Here is a 21272-nt window from a genome sequence, read left to right as displayed (position 1 = left end):
TTACTCATTTTTTTATACATTATCTTGGTCTCCGTGTCCCCCTCCAATGTAAACAATCGAGGGGGACGGAGGGAGGACAAGAATACCTTATGCCTTTGCACCTTGTATTGTGGTACATAATTGTGGAAATATTCAACTCCAGAAATCAGAATGCTTCTTTCACTTGGTTTGCTCAGCAGTTCTTAGAAATATATTTAAGGTACTATTTTGGTTTCTTTCCGCTAGATAGTTATAAACCAATAACTTGGATTGCTTTCCGAACCCGGAGCTTCAATTCTAAGAAGATCAAGATTCATTTCTATAGTCAAGATATGTATATTCTGATTTCTTCCTTTGTTGTCTTCTCAAATGCAGGGCGATAAATATTAAGGGGTTGCAAACTGCAATTTATAAAAGTATGTTGACCGAAGTGCGTTTGGGCCCAGGTTTAAGGGTGCATTTTGCAATTAACTCCATATTTTATAGTGGCAGAGAAATTATCTTTTACTAGCTAGTTCACCAAAATAACTAGTTTCGAGCTATATAAGCACATCTGGAACTCTTGATATTTTCTAGTTTACTATGATAATTGGTGTCACTTAATATAAGCACATCAGGTAGCCAGATCACTTCATAAAACAATAGCGGAGGCGAAGCACCTGCAGGCCATAGATCCCTGATAAGTTACTTCCCAACCTAAATCCTCCTTGTAGCTTTCAACCTGTAATCCAATACGTATGTAAATGAGCGACTGTAATTTAGATTAACGAGTTCAGAATAATACCAATAACATGAAATGCATCTTACTGTGTCTGTTATGGTACCACTGTCTGTAGTTCCTCCTATTACATACAAAGAATCCTCCAGAACAGCAGCAGCGGAATATCCCCTGGGTTTATTCATCACAGCTCCAGTCATCCATGATCCATTGCGAGGATCATATATTTCAACACTTGGGACCATTTCATTTCCATCAAAACCACCCATAATATATCTGCATAAAATTTTTATATCATACAACCAAAGATGTGCTAGCTTGTGGGGAAGACCAACGACTTCTTCAAAACTTCATCTATTTGAATTGTATTAATTTATTAATTAGAACAGAAGAGCTAACACTAACAGGATATCGCTTAAGATTAAAGAGCACCTATTTGCTGATGGTACATGATTTAGAAAGCAAAGAAAGAACCGACTTGCTACAACGAACAGGTGCATAGTAATGAAAGAATAAAGTAAAATATTAATTTATTAATTACCCACATATGGTGATAGAAACTTACAGTTTTTCATTCATGACAGTTAAAGCAGGGCATCCCCGATTTGTATTCATACTCTGGATTCTGGTCCATGTGTGTTCCCTAGGGTCAAATCTCTCAGCCGACCTGAGAATGTAAAGGATCTTTACATGGAAATAGAATAAAATAAAATATTGCTAGACATCCAGAGAGTGAGACCGACTAAAACTGCTTTCATTGTGAAAATTACTAATATCAATTTATTACTGGCCCACAAGCCCTTTTTTCTAAAACCAGCCCTAACACACGGTGACAAAAACGAGTCTCATCTTTGATAGAAACCATGGCTAGAATTTAGAAGATACAGAATCTCAACTATGTTGACACAAAACTTTAATACCTTAACAAGAAACTACATATGCAATCGGTTTTTTCTATATGAGATGTCAAAACTGCCATGTTTCGAAATTCATGCATGCTTGTATATCTACAAGCGCACGCGTGCGCGCGCACACACACACACACACGCATAGTTTAGAAAAAAGAAGATAAATTCACATTCCATCTTACTTTAAGTAATTCTTTCCATCATATCCACCAACAGCATATATGGCCCCATTAAGCTCCGCTGCAGCAAGAGCGAATCGCTGGAAGGATTAAATCGTAAATTTACTGAATGTTATTCTTGTTATAACACATCAAATCAACACAAAATATTAAAATTGACATAAGACATCACATTGAAAGGAAAGATATCACATTAACACCATACATACAGAGATGAGCAGTAAAAACTAAATGGATAGGGTGTCAATTGCAGCAGGCACTTTAATCTACCAGTTAAGGCAAATGCCCAATAATAAATCCAGTCAACATGATATTGTCAGAGTCCATTTTCTAGCATAATGTATCATATGTCGAGAGAAAAATACAGTATGGAGGGCAAACATCAATATAGCATCATTTTATCTCTTTCCTTGGTTACTTGTGCTGACAAGAAAATCTGATATTAATATTTAACCCAAATACACTTATTTTAGAGTTATCCTCGTGCATGTACAAGTGTCTATGATCCAGATTTAGATAAACAGATAAAATAAACCTCGAGAAAATAGCACATCACCTTTTCTAGCATTGATTGTGTCATAACCCAGCGTCCAAGATCTAAGTCTAGCATTTCGACCTCAGAGAAGGACTCACACCCATTCCCGCCACCAATTGCAAAAATCTTGTGTTGTAAAGTAGCACCAGCTAAGCTCCCCTTCGGTCGTCCATTCAGAGAGGGGCGAGGAATCCATTTGTTGTGAGTAGGATTGTATGATTCAACTTAAAAGGCATAAAGAAAAAGATGTAAATGATAAATGAGTTTTAAAGAACAAAAAATAGAGAGAGCAGTGTAGACTAGCACCTGTGTTGTACCATTCAGAACCATTTCCACCACCAAATGCATAAAGCTCCCCACATAACATAGCAACCGAGGCAAGAGAACGGACAACGCTCATAGGCATTAGAGATTTCATCTTATTTTGTGAGGGTAAATAAGCGTCTAATGAAGATAAGCAAGTTTTCCCATCATATCCACCCACAAGAAATATTAACTCTTTAAAATTCAGATGAGACTCAGTAGAGAACTCAATTATTCCCTCCTTAACAGGGTATGTGCAAGGATTTAGTCTGCACTCCAGTGTTATATACCGCTGTTTTAGCTGTTGAATTTCTGTTTCTGCCTCAACCTGATACATCAGGCAATACTATGAGACACCAAAGTAACATAGGCAGAAAAACAGCAAAGACGGACTGGGTTCCTGACGACAAGGACAGCATATACATGCATAGGTTTACAATGTGGCATGTAAAGTCATAGGCGGAGTCCTTGATTATATAGGCTGAAAGCTTAGAAGACCCTGTATAAGTTAAAAAGCCGTCCACTGCATTATTGATTAGACTTTTTGACACTGATTAAGAACAAAGATCAAAGTAGATAATGCGGTCAAGTTACGGAGACTAGTTTTGTTAAGTGATTATAGTATTACACAATAGATAGATGTACTAGATTAGATATCTTATGTCCTAGTAATACTGGCACAGTTCTACTTCAGTTCTAAATGACAAGCCTTCTAGAAAAAATGTGTCATAAGTATGAGCAGCAATAAAAAACACAATCACTGCTATGCTTTACTAGAAAAAAAAATCAATATCATTATTGTAAGAAGTTAGAAGATAGAAGTATCAAAAATAGTTTCCTTTTTGCCTTCTAGATCTTTTAAAGAGGAATTTGTTCTAGGTGGTGACTGGTTCTCATATAATAGTCATTGCTCAAGGTAGTAGTTGCAGGTGATTGAGGTGGAGAGAGGTGTAAAAAAGGTGAGACAAAGAAAGTGATTTCTTATGTGGGTGGACAAATTCATGGTGATAACGAGAGAGATGGTCAAAGTGTAGGGGATAGAGAATGAAGAGAAGGTACAAAGCTGTTTTTTAGATAAACGATTAGTATATGTGTAAAATGTTGTTTAATTATTCCAATGTTTGCCCTTTTAAAGGCTCAACAGACATTCAAAAATGCACTCATGCCACTTCTAGCCAAATCATATCATAGCAGCATTTATTTTATACGATCCTATGATGCCAATAATATAAAGAGATTGTTGGAGTCAAAGACTGAAATGCACAACGACCTCATCTAAACACTATTAGAAATGTCAAAATATATTAAACATATGCAAGATCATAATCAAGACATGATATATCATACCAACTTCTTCTCTGCATGTTCAGTCCTCCGAAGTTGTTCTTCTTTAAAAGCCTCTAGCTCTTCTAACCGTTCTATCAACTGCAAATGGACACCAAAGGATTATAGTATGTGCACAGACATGGCATAATAGGAGACATAATATAGCAGATACTAGTAATTATAACATCCCATGCCTGGGTTATGATTTCAGAATCGTCAGATGTGTTAACAGGTTCAGCCTTTTCTCTTGATATTTCATTTCTTTTTAACATGCTGCTATGCTCCATGCTCATATCATTTACAATAGCAGCATCTTCAACATTTTTCTTCAGCGAAGAGTCTGTATGCTCACGTGCAATAGTCATTTCTTTTAGTTTCATCAATATATGTTCCTTCTCTTCTTCAGGCACAGTTCCTTTTTTTAGGTGCAGTTCTAATGGCTGGCTATTGCCACTGAAACCTGGAACGACATCTGAAGTGGCCAATTGCATATCTCTGTTTGATTCATATAGTTGATAAAAATCAACATCCAAATTAGCCTCATTCACTTGATTTCCCTTTCCTTTGTGAGGTAAGGGTATTACTTCAAATAGATCTCTCCATTTGGCTACATTTTGTGGCAACGAGGTGCTTGGAGCAACAGCTAAAGATGACAATAAAGACATCAATTTGTTTGTTTGAACATGGTCCAGCTCAAACCAGAAATGGGTCGCACTGTAGTAATTGTCGACAATTATTGGTTTGAATTGATCTTCATGCAGTGCTTGGCACTGCAGCCGGAGACAAATCTCAACCTTCATGTATAAACAACCAAGGTAAATACCAGAAACCAACTATCATATTTCCATCATGTATCAGCATAGCCATTGCCAGAAAGAAGTACCTGAGCTGGATATAGTGTTCTTCCAGAACCATCTGGAGTCCATCCATATGGATTAATGTTCATTCTCCCTGAGCTAGCTGATTCAAAAATCCCATGTAGTTTTCTATCGGTGTAGTTGAATAGAAATAAAGGCAAACCAGGGGCAATATTACTCACATATGATATGTGTGAAGCAGGCAAGCCTGTTACAAGTTAATAAAGTTCATTAAGTTCTAGGTCATAGCTAGTGTGATAACAAGACAACAAAATCGTACACTGCTTAATATACAAACATGCAACTAGCAGACAAAGAGTGACTGATGCTAATTATATAGATGACTGACCAAAGAGTTGTTTATGAAGACACTCTTTAATTGTACTATTTGTGCAACCAAAGATGACTCCCCCAAGATTCTTCTTGCTCAAATATCTGAAGTCTGTGCTACTGCCTGCCTTGTTTGGAGATGAAACTGCAGTATCATTTAGATTGAAGGTTTGCACTCTCCTCCCTGCTCCCATCCTGCTAATGTAAAGATACAGCTGTTACATTTAGAAGCAATATGCAGAGCTGGATAGACAGCGAGTACCATGAAGAACAAGTAGACTGTGGGAGTTAGAGATGAGAATATAGGATATGGTATCACAACTTAAAATATAAGTAGTTACAGATAAGACTCAGAGAAGAACCTGAATTCCATTACTTCTCAACTATTGAAACAATAATGTAGGTATACGTCCATGTATGCTCTAAGAACACGACTCAAGCATTAACAGCAACAGGTTCTTGTCATGTGTATTCCTAGACGTGTTAGTAACATCTACATCTTTGAACTCTGATCATCCTTACTGAAGCAAGCCGGTAAAACAGAAGCTAATGATTCATAATTAATATGTTCATGTTTATGTCTTTGAGGTGAGGATGCAACGTTGCAGCCAAACATTGAAAAATCTATTGCAAGGTTTACCACTCAATTCTTATTTATTTTAAAAGGGTCTTACCCGGTACAAGGCTACGGCGTCATCAGGGTACGAGGGGGGCTACTTAAACAAGCCAATAGAGTACATCTCAAACATGAAGTCACAACTGTTTTTTCCATAAACATGGGGATCTAGTCATCTAGGTATACGATCAATCCCTAAAAGGAACTAACACGTATATAGGCATGGGTATGCGAGAATTCCACAGTGTGTGCTAATGTTAACTAATGGGTGCAAAATCACTAAATGCAAAATAGCTAAGTATCCCAGACATAATAATCAAACACATTTCCATGACTCACTTGATTATCAACTAAAAGTTCAAAAGGGTAAAATATTCACACCACCAAAGAAACAAGTAAATAGCACAATGTAATAACTCTGAAGAAAAAGCATAAAAAACACAAACTCATGAAACTTCAAACCTACAAGTAGTTAAGCAAAAACCCATAACACCCAACAAATAAAATCAGTCATCTGATCAACCCTAATGCATAAATGGCAAAAAAGACTTAAATCATATGCAGAAAGACGTGTAAATAAAGAGAGATTAAGACATTTTCATACACTATTTGTTCATATACAGAGAGGATTAGAGTGGGGATTGTTGGAAGCTGTATAGAGCAGAAAGAGAGAGTGTGCTTTTAGCTCAAGAAGACACCCTTGAGTTCAAATCAAAAACATAGCAACTCTGCTTTCTGCTTTCTCGTATAATTATAGTAAGTCATCCTGTATGTGTGTAATTTTGTATTCAATGTAAAAATTTGTGTGTTGGGTGGTGGGACCACTGATTTTCAAGCTCAAAGTTTGTGAAACTCTATATATAGTATTATTTACTATTTTGTACATACTATTTTGTTCATTAATATTTTTCGGTTTTTGTAAAACAATGCCTGTTTTTCCAAATAAACATATTCATTCCGTTTGTAAAGAAACAACGAAAAAGGCGATCTTATTTGGGTAAAGAGTGCACATAAGGTTATCAAATTTACTTTTTCCTGATTGGATACACATAGATTTATTAGATTTAACATTTTCCTGACATTTTACAAGTCCATGTAAAATTATGGATAGTTTGGATAAGAGCATCTCCAACCCATCAAAACCCTTAGGTTAAATTCAAATCATATCATAAATAAAAATTATAGATAATGCGTGAAATTTGCTCCACTCTAACCACACATAACTCTTGTCTAAAAATATAGCCAACCAATTGATGTTGGCTATATTTGGCCAACCACTACAGGCCTGTAGCAATATCTGTAGCGAGATTTCGTATCATTTATTACCATATGATAATATACATTCTATTTATAACAATTTGAAAGAATAATAACTAACTATTTCTGAAATATAGCCAACCAATATAGCCGGTGCCATCGAAGCAAAATGGCTTACAGCTTCGACAAATTTTACATAATGTCTTACAGGTCCAATTTAACCAACCACTTTTAGCCAACACCGTTGGAAATGCTCTAAGTTTTTATGTGATTCTTGATTAACGTAAAAAAAAGTGATGTTGAAGTTAGAAGTAAATTAAGATTTATAACTGATTAAAGTGTTTGAGAAAAAATAGACGTCATAAAACAAAAGCTAATATTTTTAACTATTTATAAATCTCAAGTTCTTACGCAAACGATATGAGTAAGTGTTTTTAACTTAAAACTCCAAAAGTCGGGTTTAAAAACTCGGGCAAAACACCCACTGTATTACCATAATTATTGTATTAATGATAAGATAGTGTAAATTAGGCTAAAATATACATGAAACAAAATCAAAAATTAAGAGCATGGTCGTTATTGCGTTTTGGTACATCAAACACCTTTTGAAGACTCTTGGCGTCCAGTCTAGTTAGTTGTTGGGCCATTACTATTGGGGGTTCACTAGGTCATAGAGGCTCAATCTTAAGTTCTGGCTTCTCTGATAGTCCTCTCCTAGAGTGGATTTGGACATCCTAGTCGGTCTAGGCCGACCGTGTCGCTTTGCTCGACTGAGAGTGTGATATAAAGAGTCTCGTCGGCCATCTTACTCTGCTTGGACACTTTTACACCCTGCTCCGGAGTTTAAAAAAGGGAGGAAAACAAGTGAAGAGGAAAAAAAGTTATCTAACTTTCACTCCTACTCGTGCTCCCGAGTTTTTTAAAGGGAGGAAAACGAGTGAAAGTGAGTGAAAATATAGCATACTTTCACTCTAAAACTTTCACTCCAAAAGTGGGATGAAAGTGAAAGCACACTTGCTTCCACTTGCATTCACTTGCTTTCTCTCCTAAAAAAACTTGAGAGTAAGGCCTTAGTCTTGTTGGAAAAGAGGTGATACACAGAGAGATTGTAGATGGTGAGATAGAGGGAGTGTCGAGAGTGTGAGAGGACTGTGTGTGTCGAGAGAGATGTTGAAATTTGGGGGGGGGGGGGGGGGTGAAAATAAGCTAAGGCGGGGAGATGTTTTGTCAAAAAAGGTTGAGTATAGTGTGGCCGCGTGTTTCTTTTATTTTTTAAAATTTAGTTTAGATAACGGTTATTTTCGTAATTGATGTCATTAATGCTATTTAACATCGCTTTTTATATTTATGATGTAATAAAGCTCTTTAACATCGGTGGCTTTTGTAACTGATGTTAATTCAGTGATCTCTAATCTACTTTTTCTAGTAATGTGAAATAATTTTTAGCATCGTGCTCGGATGGGCTTTTTGCTTGGTTATGGAGCTTTGCTTGGAGCCGGGGTCGGCTCCATCCTATATTACACACATATATTATATATGTTTGGTAGTCTAAGAGGCTATTTTTAAGTCTTTGGTCATTTTTATCTTTACATGCATGAGCATTCATCTTGATTATAAATAACCGCAAGTGTATGGTGCATGTTGTAAATAGATATTAGCAAGTACGGATCGAATCTACAAGGAGACAAGTTTCAAGAATCTTAGGGGCCTTTTGGTTCGACTCAGGCAAATGGAATAGAATCCAGAAAAAGAAATGAAAAAATGAAATGAATGATACTGAATTGTATTACATGTTTAGTTTTGTTCCGGAAACGGAATGAAAAATTATATGATCATCCTTCTATTTGAATTTCAAATATTTTAATATCAAAAGATTCAAATATATTTACGTTTATAATATATAGTTTATTTATATTTTATAGTTTGATACCTTTTATTATTTAAAAATATTATTAATTTTTATATTAAAATTATTTTTAAATAAAAAATTAAATTAAAATTTATTTTTTTATTTTCAAAAATATTTTACATATTACTTTTCATCTTAATAACATCTGAAATAAATAATAAATGAAAATAAAATAATAGTCAGGAAATGGAAAAGAAATACTTAGGGGAGGGTGGGGAATGGATCATGAGGGATTTGGGGGTAAACCTAAGACTAAAAGAGGGGAAAAAGAATGACGATTTTCATAAAACAAACAATAACAAAGGGAATGAAACTGATTGTTTCCCTTTCCCTTTGTTAATCACCCCTAACCAAACGGCCCCTTGATCTGATTATTACAAATTGTTTTACAAAAAATACAAGTGTTAAAGGTTTTTACTAAATAATAATGCAATGTAAAACTGACTTATATCAATTAACTAAAGTTTAGGACAATACTGGTTCATCATGCTTAAACCAAAGCCAGCTATCCACATGTAGCAATTCAATGAGTCATGTAATTAGAGAAATATAATTGTAAATCTTTCTCAAGTATTAACGCTCTCAGGAATCCGTTGATACTCTCTTACTCAATTTCAGTCCCGTTAATCTTATATGTGTCTTTAGTAAGCAAATTTCTCGATCTTGTACTCATATTTGGATATAGTTAATCCATGATATTGGCTAATTACATAGTTCAAACGTTAAAACATATAGATTCAAATTACGATTTATCCATTAAACGACTAATAAAATTAAGGTTTTTTTTTTTCATTAAAAAATACCCAAGGCATCCAATATTTCTTTAGCAATTTTGCATCTAATAACTCTATTTGACATCATTTTGTATAGAATGCTATGTAGGAGATGCCTTACTTTAGCATCTTATATGATGGATGATACATCTTCAGTAGTGTAATCTTTTTTGTCTTTTGGAATCATCTATTGTTGTTCATCTCCAACATCACCAGAAAGCTTTGTAGGCTTATGAGAACCATCATAAATCCTGTCAAGATATTCAGGATTAATGACCTCCATAAACATGGTCATCTTCACTCTCCATGTAGGATATTCATTCATTCTTATAATTGAAATTCTAATATATTCGATATTGGTTGTTATTGTGTTTTATTTTTTTAATTAGTCATGATTGTTTGGTTGAATTTTTTGTGTTTGTGTATCAACACAAAACTCTGATATTAGTTGTTAGTCCTTATAGTTTATTGTAGAAGGGGGGTTGAATACAGTGACAACAACCAAATTGAAAATCAACAGATAAAATGGAGAACAGTTTTATATTGACAAACAAAAACTATCATACATATTACAAACTACTCTCCCAAAGAATGAACATATATTCTTGAAAGTTGCTTGGTTACACGAATGATAAATATGTTGAGCGACAAGTGTAAACCTGATTTGTGCTTATATAATTGCACAACTACTCTATCAATTACATATATTATATCAATAAATAAGACATACAAAACATATCCTATAATTGATAGCTGCTAATTGCTGGAATCTTCAAAACCGACTTATCTCTCCAAACAGAATCAATCATTCTTGAATTCTGACTTTGATAGACTCTGATATACATTAATGTTGATGTCAAACTCTGATGACTTCATCTCGGTTAAATGTTGATAGTTGATGAATTCTGATCTTCTTCTGAGAATAAACCCTAATAATAACTTTTGATATCATTAAATATATTTAACAGCTCAAGTTAACCAGTGTCAACTCATTCCTGATGCTTGGAAGATGATTAATATATTTATGATAACACCCTAAACTTCGGAGTCAGGTGTCTAAGCTGCCACGTTACCATCCAATCATATAACATTTGTATCAACTTATAAAACTCCTGAATACAACATCAATGATCACAAAGTTTATACACACACAAAGTCAAAATCTTGGAAACGATTATACTAAATGTACAATCTTTGAATCCCACACTATTAATAATAAGTGGATGAGACAAATGAATGTTTAAGTTATTATAAAAAAAACATGTAATATATATCGGGCATAGCTGATTTGATCGAAATAACTAAAAACTCATAACCACTTTTCACAAAATTCGATATAATTATTTTTGATACAACTAAACAGTGAGACTTTTTAAAATACCGAAAAGACAGTTGAGGTTGATTAGAATATGGATGTTTTCTTTCAATCTAAGTATCAAGGATAGTTAAACTTCTCTGGATAGTTTTAAAAATCTTCATCCTTTTATAAGAATATGTTGATAGAATTTCTCTTTATTTATTATAACGAAAATTGTACATAGTGATAAGATATTGAAAAGAATCACAATTTGATGCGGTTATTATATTGATCAAATTGCAAAAGTAATATTTCATCAATATTAATAGAGAAAATGGTTAATGGTTATCCAAGAGGTCGATAACAAATTTAATCAAAGCCTAATGGATAAAAAATGTAAACAAATATTTTTTAAATATGGAATATCTAAAATACTCACGTTTGATTAATAGTAACGGTAAAAATAAGATAGAAAAGTGTCTAAAGAATTCAAATTGTATTGAATTTTAAACTTAAAGAATAAAAAGTGTTTGCTGTAAAATGATCGGGTGCAAAGTGTATTTCACTAAAATCGCATGGAGGCTAAAATTTGTTAAAATAGTATAAAATTATTACAAAAATTATAATAAACAACATTTCTACATAGCACGTGTTATAACCTAATATAATAATATAATATGACTTGAAAATTGAATAATTTGATATGAAAAGTGAAGTGCTTATTTGGCTGACACTGCTTATGACTTTTTTTATAAGAAGTCGGGTTATATTTGCTTGACCCATTTATGTAAAAAGTCAGAAACACTTATAAAAAGCCGAGACTTCTAACTTTTGCTTCTGGACTTCTCTTTCTTTTCCAAACATATTTATAACTCTAATTCATTTATGACATTTAGTCCAGATTTTTATTTTAAATAAAAAATATTTTTTTTAACTTACCCAAATCGCACTAAATAAGACTGAAAATCAGGGGATACGGCTTGTGAACGAGGGAGGGAGAGACAGATAAGCAGGCAGCAGGCAGGAGAGGGCCGCATCCACAGACCACCCAGACAGTTGGCAGTTGGAAAAATAGGCTGTACACTAAAATCCACCATATTTTCATACTACTAATCATTAACAGCTCACATACTTTATTTCATAATTAAATACTGTGATTAACAGCCCACACATATTTGTTTAATCAAATGTCACAGTGTCATATAATCCGGCAATCATAACAAACAACAACATTGTTCTTGTTTCCTATACTACATTTTATTCCACCATTCAACATTGTCACTATCAGAGTGCTCCGTCGTGCGACACCAAATCATTATCACTAGACTTTGGTTTCATTCAATTTGGCTCACAAATGTCGAATCCCGAAGACCCTTCTTCCGTAAAGCTAGAAAGTCCTCCTCCGTCAGCTCCTCCCACCGCAGACGGCGGCGTTGAGCCGAGCCCACCAGCCCGTTCATCGCAATTTAGCATCACGAGGAGCTGGAGAACAGAGGATTTTTATAAGAATGGGGCACTGCTGTTGCATGGAATGGGCTTGCTCTTTTCTTTTCTTGCTTTCATTATCATGGTCACTAATCAACATGGTGATGGCAGAAACTTCGATGATTTCGAAGAATACAGGTTCTAATTTCCCTGCACTTCTTCATATACAAAATTTATAAATTACCTATAAAGTGGGTGTCAATCCAAGTCGATTTGTCTTAAATATAAGCAGTATTTTCGGAAAGAGTCAAGAAAAAATCCGTCAGGATTTGATCACGACCCTGAACAAACAATATTATAGTAATATGGTGTTAGTGGATGTTGCGGCGCCAACTTTTAACACCAATTCAGATATGGCTTAAATTTGGGAGGCTGAGCTTTTATTTTGTTTTTATAGGTATGTGGTAGCAATAGCAATTCTATCAACACTCTATACAGGCGGGCATGTTTTTCTACAAGTTTATGAGCAATCAACTAGAAAACAGATGTTTTCACGCCGGAATTTGGCCTTGTTTAACTTTGTTGGAGATCAGGTTGCGTTTCAATTTTTTGGAACTAAACATACAATACAATTTTTCTTCTTAGGAAGATGAAATAGAAACTGATGGTGCTTCTGTGAAACTGCAGATTACCGCCTACTTGTTGATATCAGCAGGATCAGCAGCGGTGCCAGTGACAAACAGTATGAGAGAAGGGGCGGATAATATATTTACAGACTCGGCAGCAGCAGCCATAAGCATGGAGTTTTTGGCATTCTCTGCACTGGCAATGTCTGCTCTCATTTCGGGATATAAACTTTCAAACCAGTCTTATATCTGACACGATAAGTCGATAATACTTCCTACCCTCTTTATACTAGGTTATCAAGCACATACATGTGTTTAAGTTTCTCATTTATCAGGTGTGTTTGATGACATAATGAATACTTAAGAGATTAAGGAGTGATGTTCCAGATAGGGAGGTTTATGAAGAAAACATTTGTTATTGGTTGGTTTGGAAAGATATGATCATATAATTGTACAAATTGTTCAAATCGTTTATATTCTGTAATTATGTTGTATATATGCATACAGCAAAGACAATGAATGCTCTGGCCTGTCTGCACAAACTACTGTGCAAAACTTAATACCAAATACAATGATCTATGTTATTATCTTCTTTGTTGGTCTGTTTTTTAAGCAGTTCTCCACCTTTCGACCCTAAAATAGAGATAGAGCCCTCATCAGGTTTTTTCTTGACAGTGGTGGGGCTGGTACATCATGGCCGTGCTTCACCTCATGAGTAGTCACCACTCTTCAATTTATAGGATGCACGTTCAATGTGCTTCTTCCCTGGACATTCTACATATGTCCATTTGCATTATCTTCTTCCGACTTACTTATTGATCTTTATCAAATCCTCCTCACCGTAAAAAATGAAGAATTTTTAGGAGTTCTAATGTGTTTTATGTGGCCACTGTCAGTTGTTTGATTGAAATATCCAGAGTTGCTAGTTGCAGGATTCTAATAAAACTGTGCAGATTATCAGTCGGGTGATCTAAGGCTTTAAATGCCTAAGATGGCCTCTATTCAAAACTTCAGTTCTATGTCCATTCAGAGTTTTTTCAACTGCGGACTTAAAACACCTACGTGGTTTTTCAATTCTTTCCTTTGATTAATTTTTTTACTAGACTCAGATGATTAAGTGTAGAATGTCTGAATTAATATAGCAGAGCCCCATTATTGCACATTTTTCTGTGTATTTTGTGGGCAACATCATTTGACTACTCCTAGTTCTGATTAAACAGTTGTCAAGATGAGGAATTAGTATCCCCAGCTGGTTCTTTTTGATACTGAATTCTAGCCTTCTCAATAATTCTACCTGTTCTAGTTATGGTCTAGATGTAGGTGCAGAAAAAGCAATATCCAGTGTAAAAAGTACCTAAATGTAAGCAAACAAAGCTGATGCAAAGCTGTTGAAAATGTAGTAAACAAACATCTACTGATACTCTTCTGAAGGCTGCCTTGATTTAAAGTCTTTCTTGTGTCAACAACACTGCTCAAGTTCACACATACATATACATATATACACAACACAAGCAAATCCTACCAATTTACCAAAACTTAACAATTCAAGATACCTGTCTTTACTGAAGTTACAGAACATATATACAAATATTTTCAGAAACTATTAATCCATAACTTAACAATTGGAAGCAAGGTCAATCCGTATTGAACAGTAAGGAAGCCACCATACGCTTGCAAATGTCTACAGATCACTATTACAAGTATGGGGCAGTTCTGGATCGTCTAGCTAGAATTAAAAAGCTGACATGACCAAAAGTCTGACTGATAACGAAAATGCATGATGCCTCGCAAATATGATAGGTTTGCAAGAGGAAGGAGTAAAACCTGTCGAAGCTTAAGAGTGAAATAAGGTTTACATGGCAAAATCCCTGCATCAGTTTGCTATGTGTTTGTGTCGTTCTAACTCACGACAATACATCCCCATACCTTCAAATGATTGCCACACTGTGTTACGAGGCGTTTGTACAGGTCCTAAGAACCTTCACACCCACAACAAATCCAAAACACTGCTAAGTCAACCAGTAAGATATGGAGACAACAGAAATAACTCAAAGGGATGCCTCCCTGCTCCAGGAATATGGACTGTCTTCCGTAATTCCACTTTTATTTCCATCCCATTTACATTTCCTTAAATTTTTTGAATGTAATTTAATATGCATAGAAAGATACTTCCGATTATATTTTTGGAATTTTTTTATTAATAAAGATATAAACTGTAAACTTTAATTTACTAAAACAAAAATCATAAAATAACAATCAGAAGTAAATATTTTATATATTTTATATTACCTGTTAAAATTTAAAGGACGTGTAAGAGGGGACTAAAAGAGTACAAAAAAGAATAGCGAATCAACCTTATGAGGTGAGTCAGTCTAAACTTAAGTACTAAACTAAGGTCAGCATTAATAATCAAACAGAATGTTTGAGGAAGAGCTCAATTGCACGCACAACTTGGATCAAGTTAATTAGGGGTCTTTGGTCCGTGGAGTAGGATAAGGTTAGAATTGGTCTGAGTCATGAATTTAAACTATCTTAAAATATTAATTTAATTATTATTTAAAGATATTTTTACATCATTGAGTTGCTTTTGTATTTATCAAAAACTCCTACATTGTAAGTTTGAGATATGAGTTTTAAATTGTTTTCTTCTCAATCAAATATAAAGTAAGGGTTTGGAATGGACCAAACCCATACCACAACACCTTGAACCAAACGACGCCTAAAAGGTCTTTACTTAAGATGTCATGTGCTCGGTAGAGCAGTTAGCAGCATTAGTCTTATGCTAGTGCCGGAAAAGCATAAGACTGGTTAGCAACATAAGAGCAGTTAGCAACTCAGCATCATAGATAAAAAAGGACTTAAATAATGACATTGGCCAGTAGAAAGAACCAAATTTAAAAAACTAAAAAAAAATTATCAGAGAGAAAACCTATCTAACTTCTATCTGATCTCTGAGATGACCAGAAAGACCATTGAACAAGCACATATAACTTCTCCCAGTGAATGAGATGTTTTCGCACACGGTAGATGTGTATGCTGTAGAGTGCTGCAGCCAGAGTCACCAGTGAAAACGATAACAACGTCAGCTCCCAGAATTCCTGATGAAGAGAGAACAGAAAGGAATGTTTCACCTTGAAATTGAGCAACTAAAATAAATTTGTACTCGTGGACCATCCACATGTACTAAATGCAATTAAAGATGAGTCTCAAGGTTTTTGTTCTTTCTTATAACTTTAACTTTAAGGAAAAGAAGTTTAGTTATTTCAATTTGGGAGTTATCCAGAGTATACAAGCATGAAAAGATGAATCACATTAAAAAATTCTGAAAATTGAAAAACTAAAAGACAGCGATCTTATTACCTGGGGATTAGAGATTATTAAACCCATGATGTAGGTCATCAAATCCAGCATAGCCTGAAGGGAGTTTTGAACACCTCCAACAATACAGCGATCAGACTCATGAACTTGATCCTGTATTTATTCAATTGAGAAAAAAGTTTGTCTGCCTAGTAAAATTACTGAAAGAAATTTGGGTTGGAAAAGCTCGAAAGTTTAGACTATTTTTACTAGTATATATCACTTCATGTTGCTCACCTGCATTAACTGGATAACGGACAAGTCAAACATCCAGAGTCCAAGGCGTGATAATGCTACTCCACCCATCAACACATATGCTGATTTAAGTTTATCTTTTACCCATATTGAAGCTACACAGACTAGAAGAAAAGCCCACTGCAAAAATTTAGAAATGGATTAGCTAGCAAGTAAATGAATTTATTTTCTATACTGATGTCCCAGAAGCTGAACCAGTTACAGCTTGGGGAAATGAGGAATTCTTACATTTTACACGTTAGACTATACCTGAGACCAAATGGACCAAAGTCCTGTCCGAAGTGTCGAAATGCGAGACTGCAGGATAGGGTACAGAAATGTTGCTGTTATCCCGATCGTAGCGCTTACTCCACGCGCAATTCCAATTACGTATGTTGGTATACCTTGCCACTGCAATGTAGCCGTCATCAAAGAACCAAAGCTGCAAAGGAAAATAATATTACCTCACCAGGAACAGAGAAACAGATAGTTAAGGCACAATGTAATCCTAAATACATTAAAGGGAACTTAATCAATATGGAAAGACAATCTTGCAGCAATCACTAAAGGATGACAGGAATGCTTACATTCTCTGCAGATATTCTTGCTTAATACTTCTTTCCAGGAATTACTTTATTTGTTCGTGCAAGAGCCCTTGTGCACTGAGTTAGACCCTTTTAGCAGTTCATTATGTATGTCATTACCTGTGCTTAAAACTTCACTTTATCTTTAACTTTTTTCCATATTCCTTATCTATTTCATACATATCCTCACTAATAAATGCACGTGAAATAAGTCCATGGGAGCCCAAACAATTGTTCAATGTTGTAAATGACGCTACTGCAGAAGCCCACCAGACTGATTTAACTCATATTCTTTGAAGTTACTAATATTTGACAAGAAAATGTGGTTCTCCTGAAGCTCACACCGCAGCATATTTGAATGCAGTTGTGCATTTATTGCATAAATGCATGTACACGAAGAAACAGAAAAGCAACGAAAAGTTTTACCTCAGTACAGTGAAATACAACAAAGCAAGAGCTACTCCTGGGAGCACAACATCTTGATTCAAGTATACTTTCCAAGCTTGAAAATAAGAATTATTGAAAAATTTCTCTGTCACTTTCCCCAAGCTATTAGCATTGTACTGCTCCAAGCTATTTAAGTTAGGCCTGACTTCAGAAGTAGATGGGCCCTCTTCCAGGTTAGTTGTTGCAAGCCTGGAACTTCTCTTTTGGTCGCTTTCACTTAAAACTGGTATTTTGGCATAGACAGACAGTAGAAGCCAATATTCTATGCAAACAGATACAATATTCCAGATCGTTATAGAAACTGCCGATGCTTTTAGAGATACAAAGCTAATGATGAAGCCAGTCACCACAGGGGCAAACAGCTTGCAAATTAGATCAATTCGCCTGATAATCGAATTCATATTCGTCAAAACTTCTGGCGGCTGCCCTTCTGATATTACCACAACCCTGTTATTTAAACATCATTTTTAAAGTAAGACACTTTCAACATGATAGTCTGTTTGCAAAACCGGTATATTTTTTTCACTGTGAGGTGATATATAATTATGAAAGATAGTTCAACCATTTGTGAACCAAAGGTTATATGGCGTACACTAATTTTCAAATTATAGAGCTCTTGAGTAATCACCATTCTCTTTCAATCAGTATAGTTCCGGCAAGAGTAGAAAGTACACCAACAGCCCCAGAAATATTGATTGATATAATGAGTAAAATGAATGCCACAACATTATCTGACTTCAACGCTGGATAGACTAGGACTCCAATAACTGTGCCTCCAGCAACCACAAAAGAAACACTTCGGATAAACAACCAATTTTGGAGGACCTGACCACAAAAAATTAATTGTCATATAAACTACATCTTCCAGATAAAACTCCTCCGTGTCATAAAAAGACTGTTGCCTCATGGTACATAATGCTGAGGAGAACAATGAAACAACACGAGTATGTTTCAGATGTCCGAGTATAGCATTAGATATGACACATCAAACAAATTCGGCAGAAATTGGAAAACGTAAAATTTTGCAGGAGCAACTCAAAATACTTGAAAGATAACAAAATAATTAGGCGCCAAAACATTGAATTCCAGTAAAGACCTTTTTATATGTGAGTTTGTCCACCCATTGTCCAACAAGAGGACCAAATAATGCAGTAGAAGCTGCTTCAACCGCGCCATAAGCAGCAGTCAGGAGTAAAGAGCCAGGCCAAACATCAATCATGTATAGTCCAACAGAGAACTCCCACATTCTGCAAATTGATGAGCATGCTCAGAGAACCTTGAACACCAAGAAAAGTTGGTACTCTACAACAGAAAGATGACAGAAAACAGGCATGCTGAATGATATTGCATACAGGGAGGTCGTATGTCCTAAAATTTGAAACCAGGAATTTCAAATAAACCTGGAAAATTGTCTTGAATTGTTTTACGGAAATGTCTGCTCATGTTCTGCTCTTTAGTATCTCATTTTCTTTTAATTATATATACAATCAATCTCGCTACGAACACCTAAACTACAAAAGCATAAATAATCAAGTTCCAAATCTCGAGGTGTAATAATTTCCAGAAAACATATATCAAAGGATGAAAGCTTTATCCAATCCCAACTGTTTGGTGCTCACAATGAAATATGAAATGCACATCTACAGCTAATATCTTTCAAAAACTTTTACTTTTATTCAGTACCAAGTTTCAACATTCAATATCCCATAAAGAACATGATATGAATTACAGACCCTTCTCGAATATGACCCAAAACAACTCCTTCATTAAAATTTTATTTCTTCAAGTTTATATATCCATTTTTATCAAATCCTAGTAAAATGACACAAAATTGACATCTTTACATTAAAACCTGGAATTGAAACCCAACCCCCCCCCCCCCCCCCCCCCCCCCCGAAAAAAAAAAACAATTTTGTAAGATACAGCCAATTCATATTAATAATCCCTAATCATGATCAAATTAAAATTTTTAATGGGTGGAAATTAAGAAAAAAATAAATATCGAAAGAAAAAGAAATGATACCTTGCACCCCATCTGGCAAGAAAATGGCCCAAATACAAATAAAAGAGAAGAAATGAAGAAAACTCAGCATCTTGTTGATGAGATTGAGGAAGCAGCAATGGCTCCTGTTCTGATGTGATCATACTTGTGATTCCAGCCTCTATATCACCTTCTTCTTCTTCCTCTGGTTTTGAACCTGCTCTACTATTAAAATCAGCATCTTGCATGTTAATCATCTCCATTTTATTAATATATAACTCACACATTTGCCCTCATTATTTTATTACTATTTTTGTCTCTTGCAATATCTTATTCCACAAAGTCAGTCAGTGAGATACTACCATCTGCTGTACGACAGCTCTACTTTCTACAACAACAAATCTATCAATATATTTATCTATATATTATAGCCTGACCCGGATATGAGCTCTTCCAATTCTTTTAACAAAACCGGCTTAACTGTTTAATCGAAGGAAAAGTACAAAATTAATACAAAATTATTCGTAAAGTAGATATGTTTGACGTTTTGATTGAGATGGCAGTATGAATTAATAACATCAACTAAAATACCATCTCAATTATCATGCTATTTTATGTAAAATTTTATACCTATAACCCTAGTTGATATATTTATATTCAAGAAAAAGTTATTCCATCAGGAGGAAATATATGTTATGTTACATCTAATTTTATTATTGATTTTGCACGCAATTTATGTTATGTTATGCAAGCAAGTCTCAAAGTAACATAAATATAAAGAAGTTTTGTTGGTAACCAAACTAACTCTTTTATTAGTATGAGCTTTTTGGGATGAATTCAAAAATAAATCGGTAGTTTTGCCTTGTTGCTTAGAGCAGACAGTATCATAATAATGTGGAGTTAAGATAATGTGGAGGTGTTGGGCTGCCAACTAGTAGTATCAGAGCCGAAGAAGAATTCACTACAAGAAAATTCGAGATTCCCAACAAAATTTTCCGTTGGTAAACACGAAATTTCGTTGCTAAAACGAAGTGCCAACAGAATTACCAACAGAAAAAACTTTTATTCATATTCTTGTTGGTAAATTTTTCTCTAACGGAATATGTATTCGGATGGTAATATTACAACTGATTACCAACAAATTAAGAGGCCGTTGACTTTAAAAAGAAATCCAATATCCCAAAAGATTTCCGTTGCTAATTTGTCGACAGAAATGAAACCGTCGGTACTATGCCAACAACAGGTGCCAACCAGCATTGCGTTGGTAACTGTACGAACTGTGACAACCCGGGTCAAATCCCGAGCCTTTTCCGAAACTCGGATCAAGTCCCAAATTCGGAATCCGAAAATAAGCCCAAATACACTAACCCAACTACAACAACTTGTGTAATCCACAAGCCCACCACAGGCTATAACGACTCGTAATTTTGTGCTAGATTATTATTAAATAATAAATGATAATTATGTGATTATTTGTTAAGAGTGAAAATTTTATGTTATGTGACCTTGACATGTTACTCGTATGTGTTTGTGTGGATAAATACATTTGTGGTAGTTTGTTTTAATTATATAATAATTATTTGTGAACTTCCGAAAATTGATATTTTAGAGAATGAATTATGAAGAATACA

General features: G+C 34.8%; 3 protein-coding genes across 5 annotated transcripts; 1 reads left to right on the top strand and 2 right to left on the bottom strand.

Moving 5' to 3' along the window:
• Nucleotides 1–426: 426 nt before the first annotated feature.
• On the bottom strand, nucleotides 427–6497 carry LOC108194231 (uncharacterized). 2 transcript variants are annotated; one of them, XM_017361165.2, is made up of 11 exons: nucleotides 6356–6497; nucleotides 5155–5330; nucleotides 4832–5013; nucleotides 4143–4742; nucleotides 3970–4047; nucleotides 2626–2950; nucleotides 2341–2543; nucleotides 1788–1864; nucleotides 1263–1364; nucleotides 787–973; nucleotides 427–700 (listed from the first exon to the last, which is right to left on the bottom strand). In XM_017361165.2, the coding sequence occupies exons 2-11, from the start codon at nucleotides 5327–5329 to the stop codon at nucleotides 611–613; spliced, it is 2019 nt and encodes a 672-aa protein (XP_017216654.1). In that variant the 5' UTR covers nucleotide 5330; nucleotides 6356–6497; the 3' UTR covers nucleotides 427–610. The 2 variants fall into 2 exon arrangements, with proteins under 2 accessions (XP_017216654.1, XP_017216655.1); XM_017361166.2 differs by having other exon boundaries at nucleotides 5155–5333; nucleotides 6356–6493.
• A 5701-nt stretch (nucleotides 6498–12198) lies between these two features.
• On the top strand, nucleotides 12199–13617 carry LOC108194233 (CASP-like protein 4B1). Its single transcript, XM_017361169.2, has 3 exons — nucleotides 12199–12610; nucleotides 12870–13005; nucleotides 13100–13617. Exons 1-3 carry the CDS (start codon nucleotides 12342–12344, stop codon nucleotides 13289–13291), a joined length of 597 nt encoding a protein of 198 aa, XP_017216658.1. The 5' UTR covers nucleotides 12199–12341; the 3' UTR covers nucleotides 13292–13617.
• Nucleotides 13618–14546: 929 nt separating this feature from the next.
• LOC108194232 (solute carrier family 40 member 2) lies at nucleotides 14547–20029 on the bottom strand. Of its 2 annotated transcripts, XM_064080868.1 has the most exons (9): nucleotides 19684–20029; nucleotides 18757–18907; nucleotides 18289–18485; nucleotides 17640–18107; nucleotides 16900–17071; nucleotides 16633–16770; nucleotides 16399–16509; nucleotides 15968–16136; nucleotides 14547–15017 (listed from the first exon to the last, which is right to left on the bottom strand). In XM_064080868.1, exons 1-8 carry the CDS (start codon nucleotides 19926–19928, stop codon nucleotides 15972–15974), a joined length of 1647 nt encoding a protein of 548 aa, XP_063936938.1. In that variant the 5' UTR covers nucleotides 19929–20029; the 3' UTR covers nucleotides 14547–15017; nucleotides 15968–15971. The 2 variants fall into 2 exon arrangements, with proteins under 2 accessions (XP_063936938.1, XP_017216656.1); XM_017361167.2 differs by lacking the exon at nucleotides 14547–15017 and having other exon boundaries at nucleotides 15865–16136.
• Nucleotides 20030–21272: the final 1243 nt, after the last annotated feature.

Source organism: Daucus carota, chromosome 7 (genome assembly GCF_001625215.2).
Source record: "Daucus carota subsp. sativus chromosome 7, DH1 v3.0, whole genome shotgun sequence".
In the NCBI taxonomy this organism is placed as follows: Eukaryota; Viridiplantae; Streptophyta; class Magnoliopsida; order Apiales; family Apiaceae; genus Daucus; species Daucus carota.
Note: the sequence above shows the minus strand (reverse complement) of the source record. Positions and strands in the feature narration are given on the sequence as shown.